Raw genomic sequence first — 23,975 nt, 5'->3', positions numbered from 1 at the left:
TGTGTACTACATATGTGCAGTGTGGGGATTTAGCTGGTAGCAGCCGGTAGTGGATGGAAATCTGGGCTTCACAGATGAGACAGGCAAATCTGCTTTGCAACCAAAATGATCAGGCTCCTGCCTGTGCTTTATTTTCCACAGCAAAACAGTATATTTCACAACTTGGTGTTTGCAAGTAAACAGTTCAAGAAAACAAAGTCTCACCAGACTGTAGTTTTGACAAATGGGATAACCCAAATCCTCACTGCCAATGCCCAGCAGTCCTTTTCTGGAGTTCCAGAATCAGGGGAGCTTGTAATCAGTCCAGCCTGCCCCTCTCAGTCTCTCTCAGAAACTGACCACTATAGCCATACTTCAGTGTCCTAGCCTCTCCTGCCCTGGAGATTTAAAGGAGCCAGTACCTCAGCCTGGGTCCTATATATCTGCCATCAAACAGACACTTCTCACCGAAACAAACCTTTTTGTCACATACCTTCCCCCTCTGTTCGAGCCAGTGGGTTCGGACACTGATTACAACCATACAGTAGGACCTTGATAATACATTACCTTGCAGCTGGCCTGCTCGGTGTTCCACCGCAAAGTTGAAGTTCTGCAAGGAAAGAAACCACCGTGTCACCCTTGCATTCTTCACAGCAGGAAGACATTTTTTTTGTCATCCAATGGCATAACTATAGAAGAAGTAGACACTGCTGTCGTGGGGGCCCAGAATGTGGGGTCTTCTTCCTCTATAGCTGATCTTATTCCAAAATGTTTGCATGCTGACACAAACTATCAGCAGCAAGCAAGCACGTACTTGTGAGTGGGTGGGAGTATGTGGCAGCTTGGCAGAGGTGTGTGCGTCAGACCCTTCTGAAGATTCTTTTGCAGAGGGGCCTGGCAAGTTCTTGTTACACAGCTATTTTCATCCTTAAAATGAACTTATCACATCAGTGCTGGGCCTACTGGTGATGGCACACAAGGCCAAGACTAGGTTCTGACACAAATTGTTTGTCCCACCACCCCCTATCATGTGACACCTTAGCTCGGCCTCCAGTCACACTACACAATCCCCAATGACTCCCCCCAACAACTCACGTACCAAAGCCCCCTGCAGTGAGACAGCACCACAGGGGAGATTCATGCGCTGGACTGTGAATAGAGCTGAACTTAGCAGGAATGCAGGCAGAGTAGGTATGTGGCCATTTTCCCTCAACTGTTGCAACCTAGGCACCTACCTGTTCTGCCTAACCCTAGTTGTGGCCCTGCCTCACATTGCTTGTAAACACACATTTATCTTACTGGAGGTAGGTGGGCCATATACTGTTTCAGACGTTAGCTCTCCAGGCAAGACTCCAAATCTTACAATGCTTTGCGTGTTCTGTGAGTAACACACCCATGGGAAAATCCACAGAAATGTAAGGAATTAAGTTTTGTCTGTAAAAGATAAAAATGTTATACTTCTGTTGACGACAGTTTTTAATTACAAAAAGACATATTGTAAATATAAGAAAATGCCCAAGAGAGTGCCCCACCTGTGTTCGGTGCTTGGATGCTCCTGTGTCAGCTCAAGTTGATAAGAAATAATGAATTATATTTTGTCCTGTGCTGCCCCGAGGTGGAACGCAGGAGAATCCACCACAGGAGAATGCAGGGTGAAAAGCCCGTGTGTAGCCCGTTATAGAAATCTGCAGCCAAAGTTGTAATAATGAAATCATCGGGCAGACAAAAACAAAAGTACTTGTTATTTTTAAAGCATTAAGTAGAGGTATGGGATCCCTTATCTTGAAACCTATTATCCAGAAAGTTCCGAATTACGGAAAGGCCATCTCCCATAGACTCCATTATAAGCAAATAATTCTAATTTTTAAAGATTTCCTTTTTCTCTGTAATAATAAAACAGTACCTTGTACTTGATCCCAACTTAGATATAATTAATCCTTATTGGAGGCAAACCCATCCAATTGGGTTTATTCAATATTTAAATGATTTTTAGCAGACTTAAGTTATGGAGATCCCCTATGGAGAGACCATTATCCAGAAAACCCCAGGTCTCGAGCATTGTGGATTAAAGGTCCCATACCTGTATAAAGTTTTTAAGCCTTTTAAAGGTTTCTGGTGTGCATGTAACATAATGTACAATGATAATGTTTAACTGTATTTGGTCTAATTAAACCTTTAATATATACACGAGCACGTCACAGAAACAAATGCTCTTGTAGTTACACAATGGAAAATAAACAAGTCCACACAGCTAACAGATGAACACAGGAACATCTTTATTCACATTCACCCATATAGCTTCTCCAATAATAGTTATTGTACAAATCCTATAATTATTAGCAATAAAACAGAACAAGGTGATAGTGAGTTAGTATGCAGCTGGAGAGGAGCTGACAGTAGATCAGCAGGCATCTGGAGAGAAGCCAGCATTGGGTCAGCAGGCAGCAGGGCTGGCCCAGGAACAACAGGCAGCTGGAGGCAGGGGTGCTGCTTATATGAGGTGAGTTGAGAAAGGGCGCCTCAGCTGGCTAGGCTAGGCCTGGCACTGTGTTAGGCACAGGGCAGGGGGGTCGCTATTCCTGGCTGGAGGCCCAGCTCAGGAATAGCGATGAGCAAATCTATCCATTTTACTTCAGGGAAAAATTTACAAAACTGCAAAAAAATTAGCAAAATGGCAAAATACAGCTACTGCGCTACTTGTTTTTTGACACTACAGAGACCTTTGATACGACTGTGTTTTTTTTAGGTGACTTTTCTGGCGCACCCACAATCCATGCCTGGCAAAAAAATTGTTTATAACTACTCAGCAACAACAGGCAGCTGGCACCAAACAAAAGGGTGAAGGAGGGTAGCTGGGACTGGTTAAGGAATTGCAGTCACCCAAATCTTTAGACCAAAAGAACAGGAATACTCACAGAAGGAGGATCTACAATGGACAGAATGAACTATTAAGAAGGCAATGTCATTGGTGTCTGAGGGCCTTTTATTTAAAATTTCACACAAATGGCTTGCTCAGTAACATACTCCCCAGAAGCCCTGTTGTATAGTATAGTGATAATGGTCTGATGTGAACTTTATGTCCTATGGTTCCATCACTTGGAAGTTCTACAGTATGACCAGAGCCTTCCCTTATTGGTAGATGAAAAAAAAAGGGAAAGAGAGAGTCAGAGATTGGGACAGGAAATCAACATTTTTTTATTAATACAGTGTTTACAGAGTAAATATTTCATAATTAATTCAAAATTCATTGGACAGCCTCGTCCTGGGCTGCCCTGTATCCCTGACATTTACTAGCCATAAATTACAGCACCATCTTTGGGCACTGTTCCCACACATACATTTTTTTCCTCTCAAATTTCACACAATTGTAAATACATGCCCATGTTCTACCAAGTTTTTGTACTCTGCATTAACCCAGAACCTTGCCTCAAGAACCAGTGTGCGGCAGCTTGCCATGGGTAACAAATAGGCATTCCTAGTAACAGCAAGAGTCACAATTCCATTTTTACCTGAAATGTATATCTTCTATTGCAGAGAGTGAAACTGCCCTCCCTGCACTAGCGATGTGTCCCACCTCTCTCCTCTTCGTTCTGCAGAAACTATAAATGCAAGGGGCAAGGGGGCAGATTTAAGAATTGTGTCTCAGAGTGACACAGGGACAGAATTGAACTTCGCATTTCCCTCTGTTATTTGACAAGGTGTCAACAAGGTGTAACTATCAATGAACAATTGATAGTTAAGGACCAAAAAGCACTTGTACATTTAGTTGAAGCTAGCACTGATCAGGAAGATATATTTAAATGAGGAAAAATATGGTTGTGCTTTTTTCCCCTCATTAAGAATAGAATATAGAATATATCTTTATTGTCATTGTCACATAGTAAACAACGAGATTTAAAGAACCCGTTCGCAAGTACTACAGATATGGGATCTGTACAACAATGTAACCACACCACCTAAATGGTGGGTACCAGTTGAACTCTATATACACATTTGAGTGAATATAATATATTATAAGGATTTCTAGTGATTATATAGTGTATCTCACCAATAAATGCCACTAGTGGGCTTTTAAATGATTAAAGTCCATTCTGTGGATACTTTGGATATTTCTTAATGGACATATCCTACATAAACAATCCTGTAGAATAACAATAAAAAAACAAAAAAACTATTTTCTAATAACACAATGTATATGGGACTTAGCAGACATCTATTTTATTGTAGTATCATTATGTAAGGTAAACTTTAATGCCACTTGGCAGTGGTGCCATTGTAACATATGATTACTGTGAAATTATTTGGCACCGATTTTCATGCAAAAGGTGGGGGGTATTTAAATTGTGTGGTAACATTTGGACAGTTTGAAGAGTTTTGACCATACCATCCAACTGTCTATGCATGTCTGTCAGCCAAAGGGGGCAGATTCGCTCATCACAGTCATTGCATTTACACAAATAAACGTTTGCTAAATGAAAGCTTACCACACATTAGTACAGGTATAAGATCTATCATCTAAAATGCTTGGGGTTTCCAGCTAAGGGATGTTTTGTAATTTGGATCACCATATCTTAAGTCTACTAAAAAAATAATTTAGACATCAATAAAATCTAATAGGCTTGTTTTGCCTCCAATGAGAATTAATTATATGTTAGTTGGGATCAAGTACAATGTACTGTTTTATTACTACAGAGGAAAAGGATATCATTTTAAAAATGTTGAATTATTTGTTTAAAATGGAGTCTATAGGAAATGGCCTTTAATTGAAAACTTTTTGGTTAATGGGTTTTTGGATAATGGATCCCATACCTGTACTACAAGAACTAATTATGGCCTGGAAGCTACAAAACAACAAAACTTTCATTAAAGTGTTTGCATCAAAATATGCTCCTTGCACTTCCATTCAGTTGCAACTGGTGCCGCTCAGTCCTTCTTGCCTTCTGTTTATAATCAAATACTGCTGTTGATACAGGGGAACCCTGGAGCTACCTTGTGGTAGCTACCTCCTCTACCAGTCAGCATTTGTACAGTATGTCATTTCTACCTACCTACCTCCTACCTTGTGGTAGCTACCTCCTCTACCAGTCAGCATTTGTACAGTATGTCATTTCTACCTACCTACCTCCTACCTTGTGGTAGCTACCTCCTCTACCAGTCAGCATTTGTACAGTATGTCATTTCTATCTACCTACCTCCTACCTTGTGGTAGCTACCTCCTCTACCAGTCAGCATTTGTACAGTATGTCATTTCTACCTACCTACCTCCTACCTTGTGGTAGCTGCCTCCTCTACCAGTCAGCATTTGTACAGTATGTCATTTCTACCTACCTACCTCCTACCTTGTGGTAGCTACCTCCTCTACCAGTCAGCATTTGTACAGTATGTCATTTCTACCTACCTACCTCCTACCTTGTGGTAGCTACCTCCTCTACCAGTCAGCATTTGTACAGTATGTCATTTCTACCTACCTACCTCCTACCTTGTGGTAGCTGCCTCCTCTACCAGTCAGCATTTGTACAGTATGTCATTTCTACCTACCTACCTCCTACCTTGTGGTAGCTACCTCCTCTACCAGTCAGCATTTGTACAGTATGTCATTTCTACCTACCTACCTCCTACCTTGTGGTAGCTACCTCCTCTACCAGTCAGCATTTGTACAGTATGTCATTTCTACCTACCTACCTCCTACCTTGTGGTAGCTACCTCCTCTACCAGTCAGCATTTGTACAGTATGTCATTTCTACCTACCTACCTCCTACCTTGTGGTAGCTACCTCCTCTACCAGTCAGCATTTGTACAGTATGTCATTTCTACCTACCTACCTCCTACCTTGTGGTAGCTACCTCCTCTACCAGTCAGCATTTGTACAGTATGTCATTTCTACCTACCTAACTCCTACCTTGTGGTAGTTACCTCCTCTACCAGTCAGCATTTGTACAGTATGTCATTTCTACCTACCTACCTCCTACCTTGTGGTAGCTGCCTCCTCTACCAGTCAGCATTTGTACAGTATGTCATTTCTATGGCTGATGTGTAAAAAACTTTGTATTATGATGGCATTTTAAAAACACTTGATAGTAATAATAATAATTCAATTCAATGCTGGTGAAAGAAAAGACCCCAAATCCTTGCAGACATCTTTGCAAACAACAAAGCAATCAAATCTTTTAATTTTGAATTCCAAGAAAACTTCAGCTTAAAGGGATTCTGTCATGATTTTTATGATGTACTTTTTATTTCTAAATTACACTGTTTAAATAGCAAATAATTCACTCTACTATATAAAATGCTATTTTTGAACCAACAAATGTAATTCTCTTTAGTTGTAATAATGGTGTGTAGGCAGCCATCTCAGTGCATTGTGCCTGAGTCTGAGCTTTCAGAAGGAGCCAGTGCTACACATTAGAACTGCTTTCAGGTAACCTATTGTTTCTTCTACTCCCATGTAACTGGAGGAGTCCCAAGCCGGACTTGGATTTCTTACTATTGAGTGCTATTCTGATATCTACTGGGAGCTGCTATCTTGCTACCTTCCCATCCCATTGTTCTGCTGATTGGTTGCTAGGGGGGGGTGATATCACTCCAACTTGCAGCTCAGTAGTGTGACTGAATTTTATCAGAGAACAAGTCACAAGGCTGTGGCACCCTGGGGAATGAAGAATATGGCTAGCCCCATATGAAAATTAAAAAAAATCTGCACTTCTAAAAAACGTATTTCAATGCCTGATTCTGTTGGAGAAACTCTATTAACTTTTTTTTTTTTTTTAAAAAAGCTCGTTTTCCCATGGCAATATTCCTTTAATTTTTCAGCAACAGGGCCAAAGTAAAGCAAAATATAAATGTTTTAAAGACTGGTGCTCACTACAGGTTCCTAGGAGCATGTATGAGCATAAGTACCTTTTGAGAGTTGAGTCAATGGGCACCCAAGTTTGCATGCAAAATAGTAATTTTCAGTTACAATTGCATTTATATTTGCCTGTAACTTGACTTCAGTTGAATGGCAGGAGGATAATCCTCATTATATCCGACGGAGACAAGAAATATCATGCACACCCCAGATTTCAAATTAATTTCCTGTTGTTATGACAAAAAGGCAACATCACTAGGATGAATGGTCAACTGGATTTTAACAGGATTATTGTCAATGATGATAAAAAGGATATATCAGGATGTAACTTTTAAGTATTATAATGTCAAATGTTTTTATGCATGCAATAATATAAGATTAAATATTTTACCTTTGGATTAGGGTAATTTATGACCCACAAGTTCTGTGTGCATAGTGCACTTTTGGAAGCAACGTCTTTTTTAAGCCACAATGCATTAATCTTCTCAAAACGCCAACGTAATTATAGTCACAAAGAGAAGATGATTTTAAAGTGAGGTCCGTTTGCTTTCATGCCATGCATCCCATTGTTGGAAGCCTGGTACTACTGCCAATACGGAACAGGAGATAGCCTGGGCTGAGCACAAATACCATTAATGAATGGGATTTCTTTACACAACAGGCTGGGAAAACTGCAACTGCAGTCGTGAATGACCCCTAATACCTATATCATTACTGAAATAAAGATCAAGAACAGTTAATTTTCTTGAGGTTTCTTGTCAAATTGCTGTGTGTTTAACTTTGGACTTTATGTAAGCTAATTTTACATTTTTTCTTATAAAGTGCTGGATGCAAAATAATGGGCCTGATTAAATTCAGTGAGAAAAAGTTCTCATGGTTTATCACTTTTTAACATAGACTTCAATAGAGTTTTTATGTGATAAACAGTGAGATAAGTTTTTCTGAATTGAACTGCATCTCAAATTCAATCTCGGCCATGAGTTTTTACTTGATAAACATTTTTCTCACTGAATCTGTCCCAATGTGTGTAAATTAAGTGGGACCAAATGGGCCGCTATACACACCATATGTAACAATCACATCTAGCCATTTTAGGTAGTCTGGTCCTGGTTTTATCAGAGTTACAACAAAAGGTGAGCAAAAAAGGCAATATAAGGTAAGTCAATTCTAAAGAATGATGTTTGGCCGATGTAACAGCTACGCAAACAGTTCCATTTTGCTCCTCTGACTTTTTTAGTGAAGCACCAAGTGAGTTAGGAAATACATGTAAAAAATATTTAACTGCTAGGAATATTTCTTATTTGCCCATTTGATACATAATAGATCTGTCACATAGCATATTACTAGCACATGATGGAACATATAATCAATAAAAATGTTCTAAAATAGTCTGCTAATATAAATTTTAATGCAAATTTTTAACCCACGACTAAGAACATAGACATTAATATAGATTGAAGCACAGATTCCTTCAGGTAGGGAATGCTTTATTTCATTTGTACAGAAACAGATGCATTTTTATATATTTAATGTTCTCCAGAACAGTATTACTCTTCTTCGGCACTGCGGCGGCCAAAATCCATCCAACCCTCGTACTCTGTTTGACTCACTGCATTAGGTCCTAGAAATTAGATAGGATTTATTTAAACAACAGGATAAAATGGTGAACATGTGTCAGTTATAGAGCTAATCTTGGCAACTACTGTACATTATGTAGAATAGTTAATGTAGTATTTCCAACTGCTAACAGACCCCAAGTATCAACCTGCAAAATTGGCAGCTGGGAGATCTGACCTCCGTGCTGTTATTGCTTTCTTTCGGGCACATCAAACTGCAAGGTAATGTTGGTTTAAAGAGAAGAATTCAGGAAAGCTTTTAAGGAGCTGGCACAATTATAAAACTGAATTTTAATTTTTTTAAATGTGCCAATTCATCAAAAATAATTCAACTCCATTTCACAGTTTAGTTAATACCTTCCTATAGGGTGTTAAAGTGCAGAGGGCAATGCTAAGATAGCAGATTTGCTAAGTTCCCTGCAATGCAATGTATGAGGGACATAATTAATAATTTTCCTTGTTACCGTGAATTAGTAAAAATGCTGAAAATAATTTGTAAATCCAAACCTATTATGTTTTAAAAGTGACAATAATAAATCTATCACTTTGAGGCCTACAACCTGTCTTGTCACTTGTTGTAGATGCAAAGTTATGGCTTATGTAATAAAAGACACTGGGGCTTATTTTTAAACAATGGTGAAATTTGCACCTGAGCAGTAACCCACAGCAACCAATCTGTAATTAGTTTAGTTTATTTTTTCAGAAAGCTGCAAGTACCACAATGAAGTCAAACATCTGGTTGCTATGGGTTACTGCCCTGGTGCAAATTTGCCCAGTGTTTAGTGTATTTTTTCAAATAAATTGTCACTAAAGCTAATATAGGGCACACGTACATTATTGTAAAGCAAATGCTTTAATCCGATAACCACAGGAATTACAGACACAACAAATCTTTTGACAGAGAAGTCAGTGCAGCATTTCTGTGATTGTTTATGGCTGTATTTACATAGACCTTTCTGATAAAGCTTACTTAGTTTTTACCTTTCTTTCTCATTTAAGACATGGAACGATACACAACGCCTTGCTTAGAATGCAGTAGGAAATGTACAGTATAATCTGTACAGATAATGTAATATTATCTGGGAAGAAATCTTTCCACCCCACTCCCCTGATATATTTGCATTTTTTATGTTCAGTGTTTGTATGTTTATATGTTCAATTAACTTTTGCTCCCAGCATGCTTTCGCTTGTAAAAATATGTTGAAGTGTGTTGCTATATATAGCCTATGAATGGTGATGTTGCTACTGTTCTCTGACTATTGAGGATAAACATTTTACCATGTTTCTGACAGGGTAAATAAAAGTAGCTTATTGTTAGCACAACAATTAATATATCTATTCAGTCAATAAAGTAGTATGTAGTATGTAGAGATACCTGTCAAGTCATTTAGTCATTAATACTTTGTTCAACAATTCTCTGCACACATAACAAAAAGAAAAGGAAAAAGCAATTACCATCAGCAAAGCGGCGATCATTGGCTTCCCGTCGCCCTAATAAAGGACTTGTAGGCACTGAAAATGAATAAATAAAAATGAATAAATCTTAGAATCAAGGAAAATATCTACCAAAATTGATAATATTGACATCTAAATGGGAATTGGGGGAACGTATCAGTTTGAAGGTTGGTGAATTGATGATCATGTGTGAGGCCACCTTCAGCAAAAAAGAGCAGTCACTACAGCATCAGCGGATGTTAACTTTTTTTTACTTACTGCCACCAGATAAATTCTAATGACAAATAAGAAAGACTACTAAAGCTACATCAGAGCCCAGGGCTGCCATCGGGGCAAGAAGGGTCAAGTTGTGCCGGACACCATGAAAATCAGCAATGAGCAAACTATCCCCCCTGTGCCCCCCTGATGGCGGCCCTGAGTGTCAGATAAGTGATTATAATTACTGGAAGGTGCATAACGTTCCTTAAAAGTTCCACTTTACCATGGCAATGCAAGAATTTGTTCATAGTTCATAAAATTAAGTAAGGCATGTTGCTTAAACTTACCATGCATTACAGTCTTTAAAGCCTTTACCAGAAAATTTTCAAATCCCAATTTTCGAGCTACTCGTTCATTTGCATTTGCCTCTTCATCTGCAGAGGCTGTTGGCTGAGCCATTGACTGTGCTGAGAGCACAGCAAACAATACACAAAGAAATAGCCCTTTGAACATGCTGAAGGGAAGAGTGAAAGTACATGGCAAGTTCAATAGCTTTAATAAGTTTGCTTCATGCTTATGTTCTTAAAGTGACAACACTTTGTATGCATATATTTACATTACAAAATATTTGCAAATCCACAGACATGTTAAAGGAGAAGGAAAGGCTAGTAAAGAGTTAATCTCAAGCTACAGGCATACCTTCATTTGTCTCAATAGTGCCCTTAAGTCTCCCCATATTTCAATCGTTCAGATGATCAGAAGCCAAACAGGAAAAATAACGCTGAGCTGGGTAGAGAAGATTCCCATAATGCCTTGCTCCTGCACTGACACTAGGACCAGTTCCTTAGCAAGCACATGCGCAGTAAGCTCCCCATGATGTCTTCATAAGAAGTGGATGCAGGTGAGCTGAGGCCATAAGAAGAGGATGCCTGCAGGTGCGGGGGGGGGGGAATTGGGTGAAGCAACTTGTCACTTGCTGGGGGGGTGGCTGGCAATCGAGTGCAGGAGGGGTGGCTGGCGATCGAGTGCAAGGGGGGTGGCTGGTGATCGAGTGCGGGGGGGTGGCTGGTGATCGAGTTCGGGGGGGTGGCTGGCGATAGAGTGCAGGGGGGGGTGACTGGCGATAGAGTGCAGGGGGAGTGGCTGACGATAGAGTGCAGGGGGGGTGGCTGACGATAGAGTGCAGGGGGAGTAGCTGACGATAGAGTGCTTAGGGGGTGGCTGCCGATAGAGTGCAGGGGGAGTGGCTGCCGATAGAGTGCAGGGGGAGTGGCTAGCGATAGAGTGCAGGGGGAAGTGGCTGGCGATAGAGTGCAGGGGGGTGGCTGGCGATAGAGTGCAGGGGAGTGGCTGGCGATCGAGTGCAGGGGGGGTGGCTGGCGATAGAGTGCAGGGGGGGTGGCTGGCGATAGAGTGCAGGGGGGGTGGAACTGGGGGAGTGGGGGGGTGGGGTCGAGTGCAGCACACTCCAAGCAGCTTCAGTTTGAATTGCTACCCCCAAGGCTACACAGGAACTTGTTTATATAAACTATAGTAGGGTTTCTGAAGCAAACAGATCAGTTTACCAGTGCAGGGTAACACTAATTTATATTTTTATTTAAAACACTTTTTTTTGGTGTTACCGTTCCTTTAACATAAAAGGTGTGAAAATGGAAGGTCTAAAATACATTTTAATGGTACAAGTAGATTTGTTTTTAAATTACATATAATTATATTTAAAAAAAACAGTTCACCGGCCTGCATTAAATCTGTATTGAACCTGCAGTGAAAAAAAACACTTACCTTTCCAAAGATAATTGCAAGAGATTTTGCAAGGTGCTCAGTAAGGAGAGCTGTGATGCCTTTGATAGTTTCACTAACCATAATATAGCAACTTATACATTAAATTATTTGCACATACTAATAAGGAATCACATATCACACACTCTTAGCTTGACGCTAGGAACTCATGACAAAGTCATTTATTGTTTAAAACAACATTGCATGATGCATTTGTTTAGTTTGCCAGACAGCTTTTACAGATGCCAGTTAGACAGACAGCTTATGACATACAGGTGGATCCTTGAGTGACAGGCCCCACCAGTAAAAAACTTGATCTGAAGCTGCTCTACATATATTACCTAGAGTCAGGCGCCACAGAAAATGGAACACACTCTGGTGCTTAGCACTGCTCCTAGCAAGTTTGAGCGACAAGGACAGATTATCTACCACCTCTAGTGGGGGGCAGCAAGGCTGTCCTGACAGAGTATTGGTGGCTGGGGATCTGCCAGTTAGGGGCAGTGGGGGAGTTGAGCCTGGAAGAGAGAAGAACTAGCACAAGAAGAATGTTCCCATCTCTGAAATGTGGGCCACCACCTTGCCTGCTGGATCTCTGGAAAGGATAGTTATATGGGGAGGGTTGTAGTTCATAGTTAGTGATGAGCACATTTTTTCTTTTTTAATTTTGTTATTTTGGTTGGAGTGTTTCATGCATCAAACTAAGTATCAATTTTGAAGCGCAACATTCTTTGCAGTTGCCCCTGCAATGTTTTGCTGATTTTAATATATACTGCTGAGTATATACATTGTGCATATATATTTACAAGGATTTTTACATTTTCAGACAAATGTTTGCAAATGGTGCATAGGTAGCACCAGATCTGTAGGAGTTTTGATTTTCAGCACTGTGTACAGTAACTGTATTCTCTGTCTGGGACTGTTTGCCATAAAACCAGTGTCAGCAATATTAGGAGCCCCCCCTTACAGCATGATTTTAAGGGTTAGGGTTATTTTAATTTTATGGGCATATCATTTTTTTATTTTAGTTTTTATTGATTTTAGCCATCAAACGTTACCCAAGAAAAGTGAAAATATATGTCAGAAAATGTCAAAAGTTGTTCATTTTAGTTTAGGAAGAGCGTAAGGGAAGGGAATAGGAGATTGCAGTTATTACAGCCAAAGAGGGCCAGAGTGAGTGCTAAGAAGGGCACCTTAGGTGTTGCCATCAGGGTCTGGCCATGAGCTTTCTAGATAAAGCATATACTTAATGGGGCCGATTCACTAAAGGTCATTAACGATTATCGCATCCTTTTTTGCGTTAAAAAGCATGTGATAAATAAGTACCGATTCATCAACGTAATTTTGCATGCGTTATCATGTTAACAAGTGTATTATCGCAATGTGTCATTTATATTGCATTGCGGTAATTATCGCATAGAAATAATACTAATGCATGATTCACAAACACACATGAATCGTTAATCGTGTAAAATGTGGCGATAATTACTGTGCGGCGGAAATTATCGCACATGCGTTAAAATTTCGCTTAAAATCACTCATTACCAGATAAATAACGCCAAGAACATTGCTTCTTAATTCAGACAAGTGTCCTTTTAGTGAATCGATCGTTAACTTGCAAAAAATAAGAAGAATAGCACTCATTTTTTCAGCCTTTAGTGAATTGACCCCAGTATGTTCTTCTTTAATGATGGTCTCAACTGGATCATCTAGATAGAGCATATACGTAATGAATGCTTCTTTTAAAAATATCTTCAATTGGATTATGAGTCATTTGGGTTTATTCAAGTGGGGATTAAGTTTCCTTTTCATTTGGTTTAGTTAATGCTCTGTTGCCTATTATCACCTTCGCATCTCAGACTGGGCAATGCCTATGAATTCTAAAATACTATTACTGTATAACACTGTATATCAATTACTTCTAGAATTCCCACAATACAGTCATTGCGAGTGATGGGCAAAATTTTGTGCAAGGCATGGATTTGTGGGGAAATTCTTCATTTTGCCATTGGCGGATTTTTTGTGAAATGGGTGCAAAAATTTACCACAATAGAATTTGTTGAGTGAGGAAAAAGTCATGGTCGCATCAAAAAAGTTGTGGTCACTTCAAAAAAGTTGTGGTCATGTCAAAAAAATTTGTACAGTAGCCGTGTTTTGCAAATTTTTGCAGTTTCACTAATTTTTTTGCAGTTCTGCAAATTTTCCAGTGAATTTTCATCATTAGCCATTGCATTTACACAAATAATCGTTTGAAAAATGAAAGCTTACCACACATTAGTACAGGTATGGGATCTATCATCTAAAATGCTTGGGGCCTGGGGTTTCCAGATAAGGGATCTTTTTGTTATTTGGATCACCATACCTTAAGTCTACTAAAAAATAATTTAGACACCAATAAAATCTAATAGGCTTGTTTTGCATAATAATATGTTAGTTGGGATCAAGTACAAGGTACTGTTTTATTACTACAGAGGAAAAGGAGATCATTTTTAAAATGTTGAATTATTTGTTTATAATGTAGTCTATAGGAGATGGCCTTCCTTTAATTCAAAGCTTTTTGGTTAATGGGTTTTTGGATAATGGATCCCATACCTGTACTACAAGAACTAATTATGGCCTGGAAGCTACAAAAGAACAAAAAGACATACTGTATGTGCAAAGGAACCTTAGACACTCTTAACCCTTTTACTGCCAGCCGTTTTGGTCAAAGCGGAACTTGTATTGCCAGACAGTTTTTGAACATTTTGCACTGTTTCATTTTAGGGGCCTTTCCTCGGGAGGACTTTTAGTTTACCCAGGAAAACAATATATCGTTTTTTTCAGAACAACCTAAGCTTTCAAAATATGGTAGAATTTTTGTGTAATTCCAATCTGTAACAAGATATAAGCTTCTAAATGTCTAAAAATGCAAAAAAAATTAAAATTTTCCATAATATAAACACACATACAAGAAACAAAAATTATTTTATGCACGAATATACAACTGATTTGGAAAGTCACATGTCTCCTGAACATGCCAATACCAAATATATATAGTTTTATGGAGATTTCTCACTTGTATAGGTCAAAAACTCCCAGCAGTTCACTACCAAATATCCAAAGCACTGCTCCAGAAAGCTGCATACTTTAGATTTCAAAGACAAAAATTCCATAGAAAGTTTATCCCAGAAAATTGTACATTTTTGGAAAGAATACTGGGGAATACAGAATAGGCACAACTGTCTGTCTACTCCAAACTATCAAGTCACAATGCTTTCCTAAAGTTATTGGTTTTTATCAAAATTTGTGATTTTTTTTAAAAATAGCTTCAAAGCTTCCAGTCTATAGTATCTTATCTCCTACAGGTCATAAAGTAACCAAATAAAACACCCTAAATTTGTACGCCAGGGGTCAACTGAACAGTTTGATGCCCGATATGTATAGGTTTACTTAAGTATGTGGCATGTAGGGGCCCCAATGTGTACATACCCCATATGATCTATCATTTCTGTCATTTCAGCTCCTGCAAAATCAACACATTTACATCATTATATGTGGGATAAAGCTAGTAAAAAGTACGCTCACCCCAGAAAGTCATATTTTTGGAAAGTACATATTCCCCCGAATCTAAAATGGGTACCCATGTCTTTCTACTCCAAAGTTCCAAGCCACACAGCTTTTCTAAAGTTAGCAATTTTAATGACATTTCCAAAAATCCCCTCAAAGCTTCCAATTCGCAGCATCTTATCTCCCACATAGAAATTTGAATGCCAGGGGTCCACTGAACAGTATGATGCCCAATATGTATAGGTTTACCTAAGTATGTGGCATGTAGGGGCCCCAATGGGAACATACCTCCATATGATGTATCATTTCAGCTCCTGCAAAATCAACACATTTACATCCTTTATGTGGGATAATGCTACAAAAAAGTACACTCACCCCAGAAAGCCATATATTTTTGGAAAGTACACATCCCCCCAAATCTATAATGGGTAAACATTTCTTTTTGCTCCAAAGTACCAAGCTGTAAAGCTTTCCTAAGTTTGCAGATTTATATGACATTTAGAAAATCGCATAAAAATGTTGCAATTTGCCGCATTTATCTCTCACAATTTCTTTATAAAGATCAGATAAAGGCAAGTCACCCAATTAGGAACACCTAAGGTCTACTGAACAGTTTGATGCCCAATATGCATAGATATACCAAAGTCTGCGGTATGTACTGAACCCAAAATGAAAATAGCGCATAAGGATTTCTTGCCTGCCAGCTCAGCTTTTGCACACAGAGCCCCCTGTCAGTGTATTATGTGCCGAAACTTCCCCTAACTATACAGAGACCCCCACAAAACCATATATTTTTGGAAAGTACACATTCTGACAAATCCAACAAGGGTAAAGAGTCCTTTCTACACCAAAGTACCAATCTGCAGAGCTTTCCTAAAGTTATTGGTTTTTATGACATTTCAGAAAATCACCTAAAAATGTTGCAATTTGCCGCATTTATCTCACACAATTTCTTGCGTACAAAGGCAAGTCACCCCAAATAGGAACACCAGAGGTCTACTGAACAGTTTGATGCCCAATATGCATAGATATACCAAAGTCTGCGGTATGTACTGACCCCAAAATGAAAATAGTGCATATGGATTTCTCGCCTGCCAACTCAGCTTTTGCATACAGAGCCCCCTGACAGCGTATTATGTGCAGTAACCCCCCCCCCAACTATACAGAGACCCCCAGAAAACCATATATTTGTGGAAAGTACACGTTCTGATGAATTCAAAATAGGCAAAGTTATTTTTCTATACCAAAGTTACACCTGGCAAAGCTACGCTAAATCAGGAACACTTATACAGGGATAGAATGCGATAAAACCACAAAAATTGTGCAAATCAGTGAAACAGCAAAATAAGTCACATGACAGTGTAATTAGTGGTCAGAATAACTGATCCAATAGTCACGCTGTCAAAATAAACAGTTTTTAGGTAAAAGAAACTTAAAACAAAGTGGTAAAATGAAAAAAACAAAACAAAGTGTTTGTGTATACATGTGTGTACATGTGTAAAAGTTGTGTGATAGTGTGTAAGTGTGTATATGAGTGTAAATAAGTGTATAAAAGTGTAAAAAATGAAAAAAAAACAAAAAAAAACTGCTAAAATGTGTGCTGTAAGTGTGTGTAAATGTATGTAAGTGTGTATAAATGTATGTAAGTGTGTGTGTAAGTGTGTAAATGCAAAAAAACCCAAACACCTTACCTATCTGCAGCACCTGATCGCCTCCTCCTCCAGTGGGCCGGCGCTAAGGGGAGAAGTAGGAAGCAGGATTGCATCTGCTGCTTCCTGGAGGGTCCTGCGACACGATCGCTTCGCAGGACCCTCATGACAGCCCCCCTGGCACGTTGCCCAGGGGGGCTGTCATCGATAGAAACTCTCTGAAGCCTTTAAATGCCAACGACATATGGGACACGTCGTTGGCATTTAAGCCCTTTTACTGCCACGACGTATCCCATACGTCGTTGGCAGTAAAAGAGTTAAAAACTCGAGAGCTCATGTGGTTTTACTTGCAACTCATTGCGTGAAAGGTACACAAACTGCAACAGCACTTGCAGGCTTACGGCTGCAGTCTCTGCGCCTTCCCCGCAATCAGTTGTGAATAAAACCACTTTCATTAAAGGTGTTTGCATCAAAATATGCTCCTTGCACTTCCATTCAGTTGCAATTGGTGCTGCTCAGTCCTTCTTGCCTTCTTTTCATAATCAAACACTGCTGTGTCTATTGATACAGGGGAACCCTGGAGCTACCTTGTGGTAGCTACCTCCTCTACCAGTCAGCATTTGTACAGTATGTCATTTCTACCTACCTACCTCCTACCTTGTGGTAGCTACCTCCTCTACCAGTCAGCATTTGTACAGTATGTCATTTCTACCTACCTACCTCCTACCTTGTGGTAGCTACCTCCTCTACCAGTCAGCATTTGTACAGTATGTCATTTCTACCTACCTACCTCCTACCTTGTGGTAGCTACCTCCTCTACCAGTCAGCATTTGTACAATATGTCATTTCTACCTATCTACCTCCTACCTTGTGGTAGCTACCTCCTCTACCAGTCAGCATTTGTACAGTATGTCATTTCTACCTACCTGCCTCCTACCTTGTGGTAGCTACCTCCTCTACCAGTCAGCATTTGTACAGTATGTCATTTCTACCTACCTGCCTTGTGGTAGCTACCTCCTCTACCAGTCAGCATTTGCACAGTATGTCATTTCTACCTACCTACCTACCTACCTCCTACCGTGTGGTAGCTACCTCCTCTACCAGTCAGCATTTGTACAGTATGTCATTTCTACCTACCTACCTCCTACCTTGTGGTAGCTACCTCCTCTACCAGTCAGCATTTGTACAGTATGTCATTTCTACCTACCTACCTCCTACCTTGTGGTAGCTACCTCCTCTACCAGTCAGCATTTGTACAGTATGTCATTTCTACCTACCTACCTCCTACCTTGTGGTAGCTACCTCCTCTACCAGTCAGCATTTGTACAGTATGTCATTTCTACCTACCTCCTACCTTGTGGTAGCTACCTCCTCTACCAGTCAGCATTTGTACAGTATGTCATTTCTACCTACCTCCTACCTTGTGGTAGCTACCTCCTCTACCAGTCAGCATTTGTACAGTATGTCATTTCTACCTACCTGCCTCCTACCTTGTGGTAGCTACCTCCTCTACCAGTCAGCATTTGTACAGTATGTCATTTCTACCTACCTGCCTTGTGGTAGCTACCTCCTCTACCAGTCAGCATTTGCACAGTATGTCATTTCTACCTACCTACCTACCTCCTACCGTGTGGTAGCTACCTCCTCTACCAGTCAGCATTTGTACAGTATATCATTTCTACCTACCTACCTCCTACCTTGTGGTAGCTGCCTCCTCTTCCAGTCAGCATTTGTACAGTATGTCATTTCTACCTACCTACCTCCTACCTTGTGGTAGCTACCTCCTCTACCAGTCAGCATTTGTACAGTATATCATTTCTACCTACCTACCTCCTACCTTGTGGTAGCTACCTCCTCTACCAGTCAGCATTTGTACAGTATGTCATTTCTACCTACCTACCTCCTACCTTGTGGTAGCTGCCTCCTCTTCCAGTCAGCATTTGTACAGTATGTCATTTCTACCTACCTACCTCCTACCTTGTGGTAGCTACCTCCTCTACCAGTCAGCATTTGTACAGTATGTCATTTCTACCTACCTACCTCCTACCTTGTGATAGTTACCTCCTCTACCAGTCAGTATTTGGTGGAGATGTGAATTGTAAAACTATAATTTGTAATGTGTGCTAAAGTCTGCTACATTGGTTTTAATGCAAGTGTTCACATGGACTGAGAGATCTCTTTTGGGTGAATGTAAATTTCCTATCTACTATTTTTCCTTCTCTCCAGTAGGCTGGCCACCTAATGCACTTTTCTGTCTTTACTCTGAATCTGTCAGCACCTGTGAACCATACATTTAACTAGCTAGTTTGTGTTAAAAACCTGAAATGTATTTTGTGTTTTATTTAAATGTGCAAGATACGCATGTATGGAAAAGTAATGCATTTGTTAGATGTATTGCTAGCAAGGCATTCAAAATACTTAATTACAAGTGCAGCTTTAAACTTAAAAGTATTGCCATACCTCTGATCCAGCTGGGTGTGGTGGCTTGCACCTCTAAGGCTGATGCCAGACCAGGCGTAGGGCTGATTTTTTCGGCAAGCGGAAAAACGCTTGCCGAAAATTCAGCCCTACGTCTGCTACTTGTGCCTGCACCCGAATGAATGGGATACGCTCGGGTGCAGGCACATGTAGCCGATATACGCATGAAAACGCGTGAGAATGCAAAGTCTCGCGTTTTCATGCATATATCGGCTACATGTGCCTGCACCCGAGCGTCTCTCATTCATTCGGGTGCAGGCACAAGTAGCAGGCGTAGGGCTGAATTTTCGGCAAGCGTTTTCCACTTGACGAAAAAATCAGCCCTACGCCTGGTGTGGCATCAGCCTAAGAGGCAGGCCAGCAGCACTTCCTGGAATTTAAAGGGAATATTGCAGTGCATTGTGGGAGCTCTGACTCCTATAAAAGGCTGGAGGACTCTGCAAGCAGGGAGTCATTGTAAAGGGGAAGTGCTGTTTCTCAGAAGAGCTGCTGTATGCTGTGAATAGCAGGATGTTTTTTGTTTTATTTTTCTTTTCTGTAACAAAGTCTGCTTTACTTTGCAAGTCTCTGCTACATGTGTAAATAAGAGCCTTGCCTATTTGTTTTTTGATAGAGGTCTTGTGAAATAAAATAAACCTCTGATTTTTTACATCAAGACAAGAATTTTCTTTGTGAAAAAATTCCCCATGCCTCACATATGGTGTCAGAAATGGTGGGATTAATGAAGAGTATTGCTCCAAATACTTCTACTTAAAGAAACTGAAGTTATGTACAAGACCCATTCCTGGTCTACCACTAAGCAAAAAGTTGCCTCCCCTGCAAAGCGCACTGCTGGAGCCAAAGGGGTTGTGAGCCAAGGTGCCAGAGTAAAGTAGACTAAGAAAATGGCAAGTGAAGCAGCTGATGAATCTAGAAAAGTTCAAGCTTCTCTTCAGTTGCATGAGGAAGGAACTGATTCAGAGAAGGAAGCTGAACTAGAGGGCTCTATTCCAAGGAAAATAAAAACTGTTGTTTCTGGTGCAGCAGAAAAAACTGACCCTGCACTTCCAGAAAAGACTTTATCTGAAAGTATTACTGAACTGATGAGATGGCTGGCAGTTCAGCAAGTTGAAGCTGAGAGGAGACATCATGAGGAAAAGATGTATCAGAATGAACTGCACAGACAGGATGAAGCTGGAAAGATTTGATCCAGATGCTGAGACCCGAGCAACCTGTAGTTCCTCCTCCTCCACAGGAAGCAGTGTCTCCTTGGAAAGACCCAAAGCTGACAAAAATGACTCAAGAGGATGACATTGAGGCCTATCTTACAACATTTGAGAGGATAGCACATGCTTGTAAATGGCCAAAAGAACAGTTGGTAATAAGGCTTGCTCCATACCTCACAGGTCAAGCCCAAATGGCCTACAGTAATATGGAGATCCATGAATCTGGGCAATATGATCTAGTGAAGGAGGCAATTCTAAGACGTTATAATATCAGTGAAGAGACCAAGAGAAGATAGTCCAAGAGAAGTCTTCACTCATCTCACAGACCTGTATAAAAAATGGATGAAGCCAGAACTGAAAACCCACCAGCCTCTGCCGGAGGATGTAAGCTCATGGGTGCAGAAACACAGACCAAATACGGCTGAGAAAGCTATTTTGTTGGCTGAGGATTATCTACTAGCCAAGAAAAATGCTGGTAAACACACAAGGAGGTTCCAGCAATTACAAGTGCAAAGTGAAATGACTAATCAGGAGACTAAGCCACCAGAAAAATCAGATTCAAGTGGAACAGTGTGTTTTAAATGCCATAAAAGAGGGCACCTAGCTACATTCTGTCCCAGGAAAAGTAGAAAGACTTCAATACATTCATCTTTCTGTGGTTACAATGACTATACCATGCCGGTACTACTGAATGGACACACAGTAAATGCCTTGTTGGATACTGGCAGTAAACTCAGCTTGGTAAAGGCTGATATGGTCCATCAAAACAAGGAGTGTCCAAGAATTCCAATCACTTGTGTACATGGGGACACAAAAACCTACCCAAGTTCACATATTGATTTACAAGTTCAGGAAAAGAACTTAACAGTAAATAACTGTAATACAGATGGGAAGGGACTTGTGCAACCTTATTATATAGTCCAAGATGAAATACTGTATAGAAAATGTGTCCATCCCAAGACAGGAGAGCATGTAGAACAGTTGGTGGTACCTAAAAAGTTTAGAGAACAAATAGTGAACTTTGCTCATAATGTTCCTACAGCTGGTCATTTTGGTTACAAAAAAACCTTAGGAGTTTATGACCATGTTATAGCTCACTGTCATTCTTGTCCAGAATGCCAGTACACAGCTTCTGTTCCCCCTAAAGCTACTTTGGTACCACTACTAATTATAGATGAGCCATTTAATACTATTGCCATGGATATAATTGGTCCACTGGAAAAAAGCTCAAAAGGTAATAGTTTTATTCTTACAATAGTGGATTATTGTACAAGGTATCCCGAGGCAATACCAATGAGAACAATTACAGCTAAAAGGGTTGCTGAAGAGGGTTTGAATGTTTTTAGTAGAGTTGGGCTCCCAAAACATATCCTTACTGATCAAGGTAGCAATTTTACATCTGCCTTTTTGTCAGAAGTGTACCAATTTTTGGGTATTAAGCCACTCAGAACAACTCCATACCACCCACAAACAGATGGCCTTGTAGAAAGGTATAATCAGACTTTAAAGAAAATGCTTAAGAAATTTGTTCGTAATGATCCAAAACAATGGGATAAATGGTTGCCATTTCTTTTATTTGCATATCGAGAAGTGCCACAAGAGACAACAGGTTTTAGTCTCTTTGAACTCTTATAGGGTAGACGTCCCAGAGGTCTCCTAGATGTCATAAGAGAAGTATGGGAAGGTAAACCTGGTCATCAGAAAAATGTTGTTGATTATGTGTTACAAATGAGGGAAAGGTTACAAAAGTTGATTAAAGTAGCACAAGACAATGTTGAGAAGGCGAAAACAAATCAGAAAAAATGGTATGATCAGCATGCCAGGAATAAGACCATTAGTGTTGGTGATAAAGTCTTACTTCTGCTTCCTAGCAGTGAAAATAAGCTATTGGCTAAATGGCAAGGTCCATATAAAGTCCTTCGTCAAACCAGTCCTGTTGACTTTGAAATTGAAACTCCAGGTAAAAAATCAACCAGTAAAGTGTACCATGTAAATTTGCTAAAGCGCTGGTTTGAACCTAACTTTAAAACAGAGAGAAATATTACTAATTATATTGTCTCAGAGTCTACAGAGGATGTCTGAACAGATTTATGACCTTTTAAATAGTCATGCTGAATGGAAGGATTTAAAAATTAACCCTGAGTTAACTAAAGAACAGCAGGGGGACTTAAAAGAATTGATTAAGTCATATGCTCATGTGTTTGTAAGTAAACCTGGGCTTGTGTCTCTAGTATATCATCAGATAGATATTGGGACTCATTCTCCAATTAGACAAAAGCCATATCAAATACCTGAAAAATTTCAGAAAACAGCTGAAAATGAAGTATATGAAATGCTAAAATTGGGAGTTATTGAACCTTCCAACAGTCCTTGGTGTTCACCAGTAGTGATGGTTAGGAAAAAAGATGAGATTTTGCATTGACTTCCGTAAAATTAATGCAATCTCCAGTTTTGATAGTTACCCAATGCCACGCATAGATGATCTCATTGACCAATTGGGGGGGAGCAGTGTTCATAACTACCTTAGATCTTTCAAAAGGGTATTGGTCAAATCTAAGGAGAAAACTGCTTTCATAATGCCTAGTGGTTTGTATCTATTTAAAACAATGCCATTTGGATTACATGGTGCTCCAGCAACTTTCCAAAGGGCTATGGACATACTCCTAAGAGACCTTGGGCCTGATTCACTAAAGTGCGATAAAATGTGCGCTATTTTTAGTGTGTGCTATAAATTTTACCGCATCTTAATTTTGGCGATTTTTCGCACGATTCACTATAAGCATACTTGCGCTTTTTTACGCGCGATATTGCATTCTATAATTAACTCGCGAAGACTATTACAATGCAGTATTTGCCGGTACATACGCTAAATTACGCACGTGAATAGTCGCCGCATATGAATGGTAGCATAGAAATAGTGTATAAAAATTGTCGCCAAACATAAATGGTATATATAAATATTAGCCACATATAAATGGTAGCATATAAATGGTATCATATAAATAGTAGATGCTTATAAATAGTAGCCACTAGTGATGAACAAATGTGTTCTGGTTATCTTTAGTGAAAAATTAGCAAATCTTTCGAAAGATCCACGGAACGGCAAAAATGTTGTGCGGGCAAAAAAATTGTTGCCCGTGACTATTATTTTTTGATGCTTGTATAAATTTTTGTAAGTGCGTTGAATTTTTGCGTGGCGAATTTTTTCATGCATTTTGCCATTGGC

General features: G+C 39.8%; 1 protein-coding gene across 2 annotated transcripts; it reads right to left on the bottom strand.

Moving 5' to 3' along the window:
• Positions 1–8,292: 8,292 nt before the first annotated feature.
• On the bottom strand, positions 8,293–19,547 carry LOC116411701 (preprocaerulein type-4-like). Of its 2 annotated transcripts, none has more exons than XM_031904489.1 (4): positions 19,527–19,547; positions 10,443–10,609; positions 9,898–9,954; positions 8,293–8,447 (listed from the first exon to the last, which is right to left on the bottom strand). In XM_031904489.1, the coding sequence occupies exons 2-4, from the start codon at positions 10,606–10,608 to the stop codon at positions 8,374–8,376; spliced, it is 297 nt and encodes a 98-aa protein (XP_031760349.1). In that variant the 5' UTR covers position 10,609; positions 19,527–19,547; the 3' UTR covers positions 8,293–8,373. The 2 variants fall into 2 exon arrangements, with proteins under 2 accessions (XP_031760349.1, XP_031760348.1); XM_031904488.1 differs by lacking the exon at positions 19,527–19,547 and adding an exon at positions 11,878–11,984.
• Positions 19,548–23,975: the final 4,428 nt, after the last annotated feature.

Source organism: Xenopus tropicalis, chromosome 6 (assembly GCF_000004195.4).
Source record: "Xenopus tropicalis strain Nigerian chromosome 6, UCB_Xtro_10.0, whole genome shotgun sequence".
NCBI lineage: Eukaryota > Metazoa > Chordata > Amphibia > Anura > Pipidae > Xenopus > Xenopus tropicalis.
Note: the sequence above shows the minus strand (reverse complement) of the source record. Positions and strands in the feature narration are given on the sequence as shown.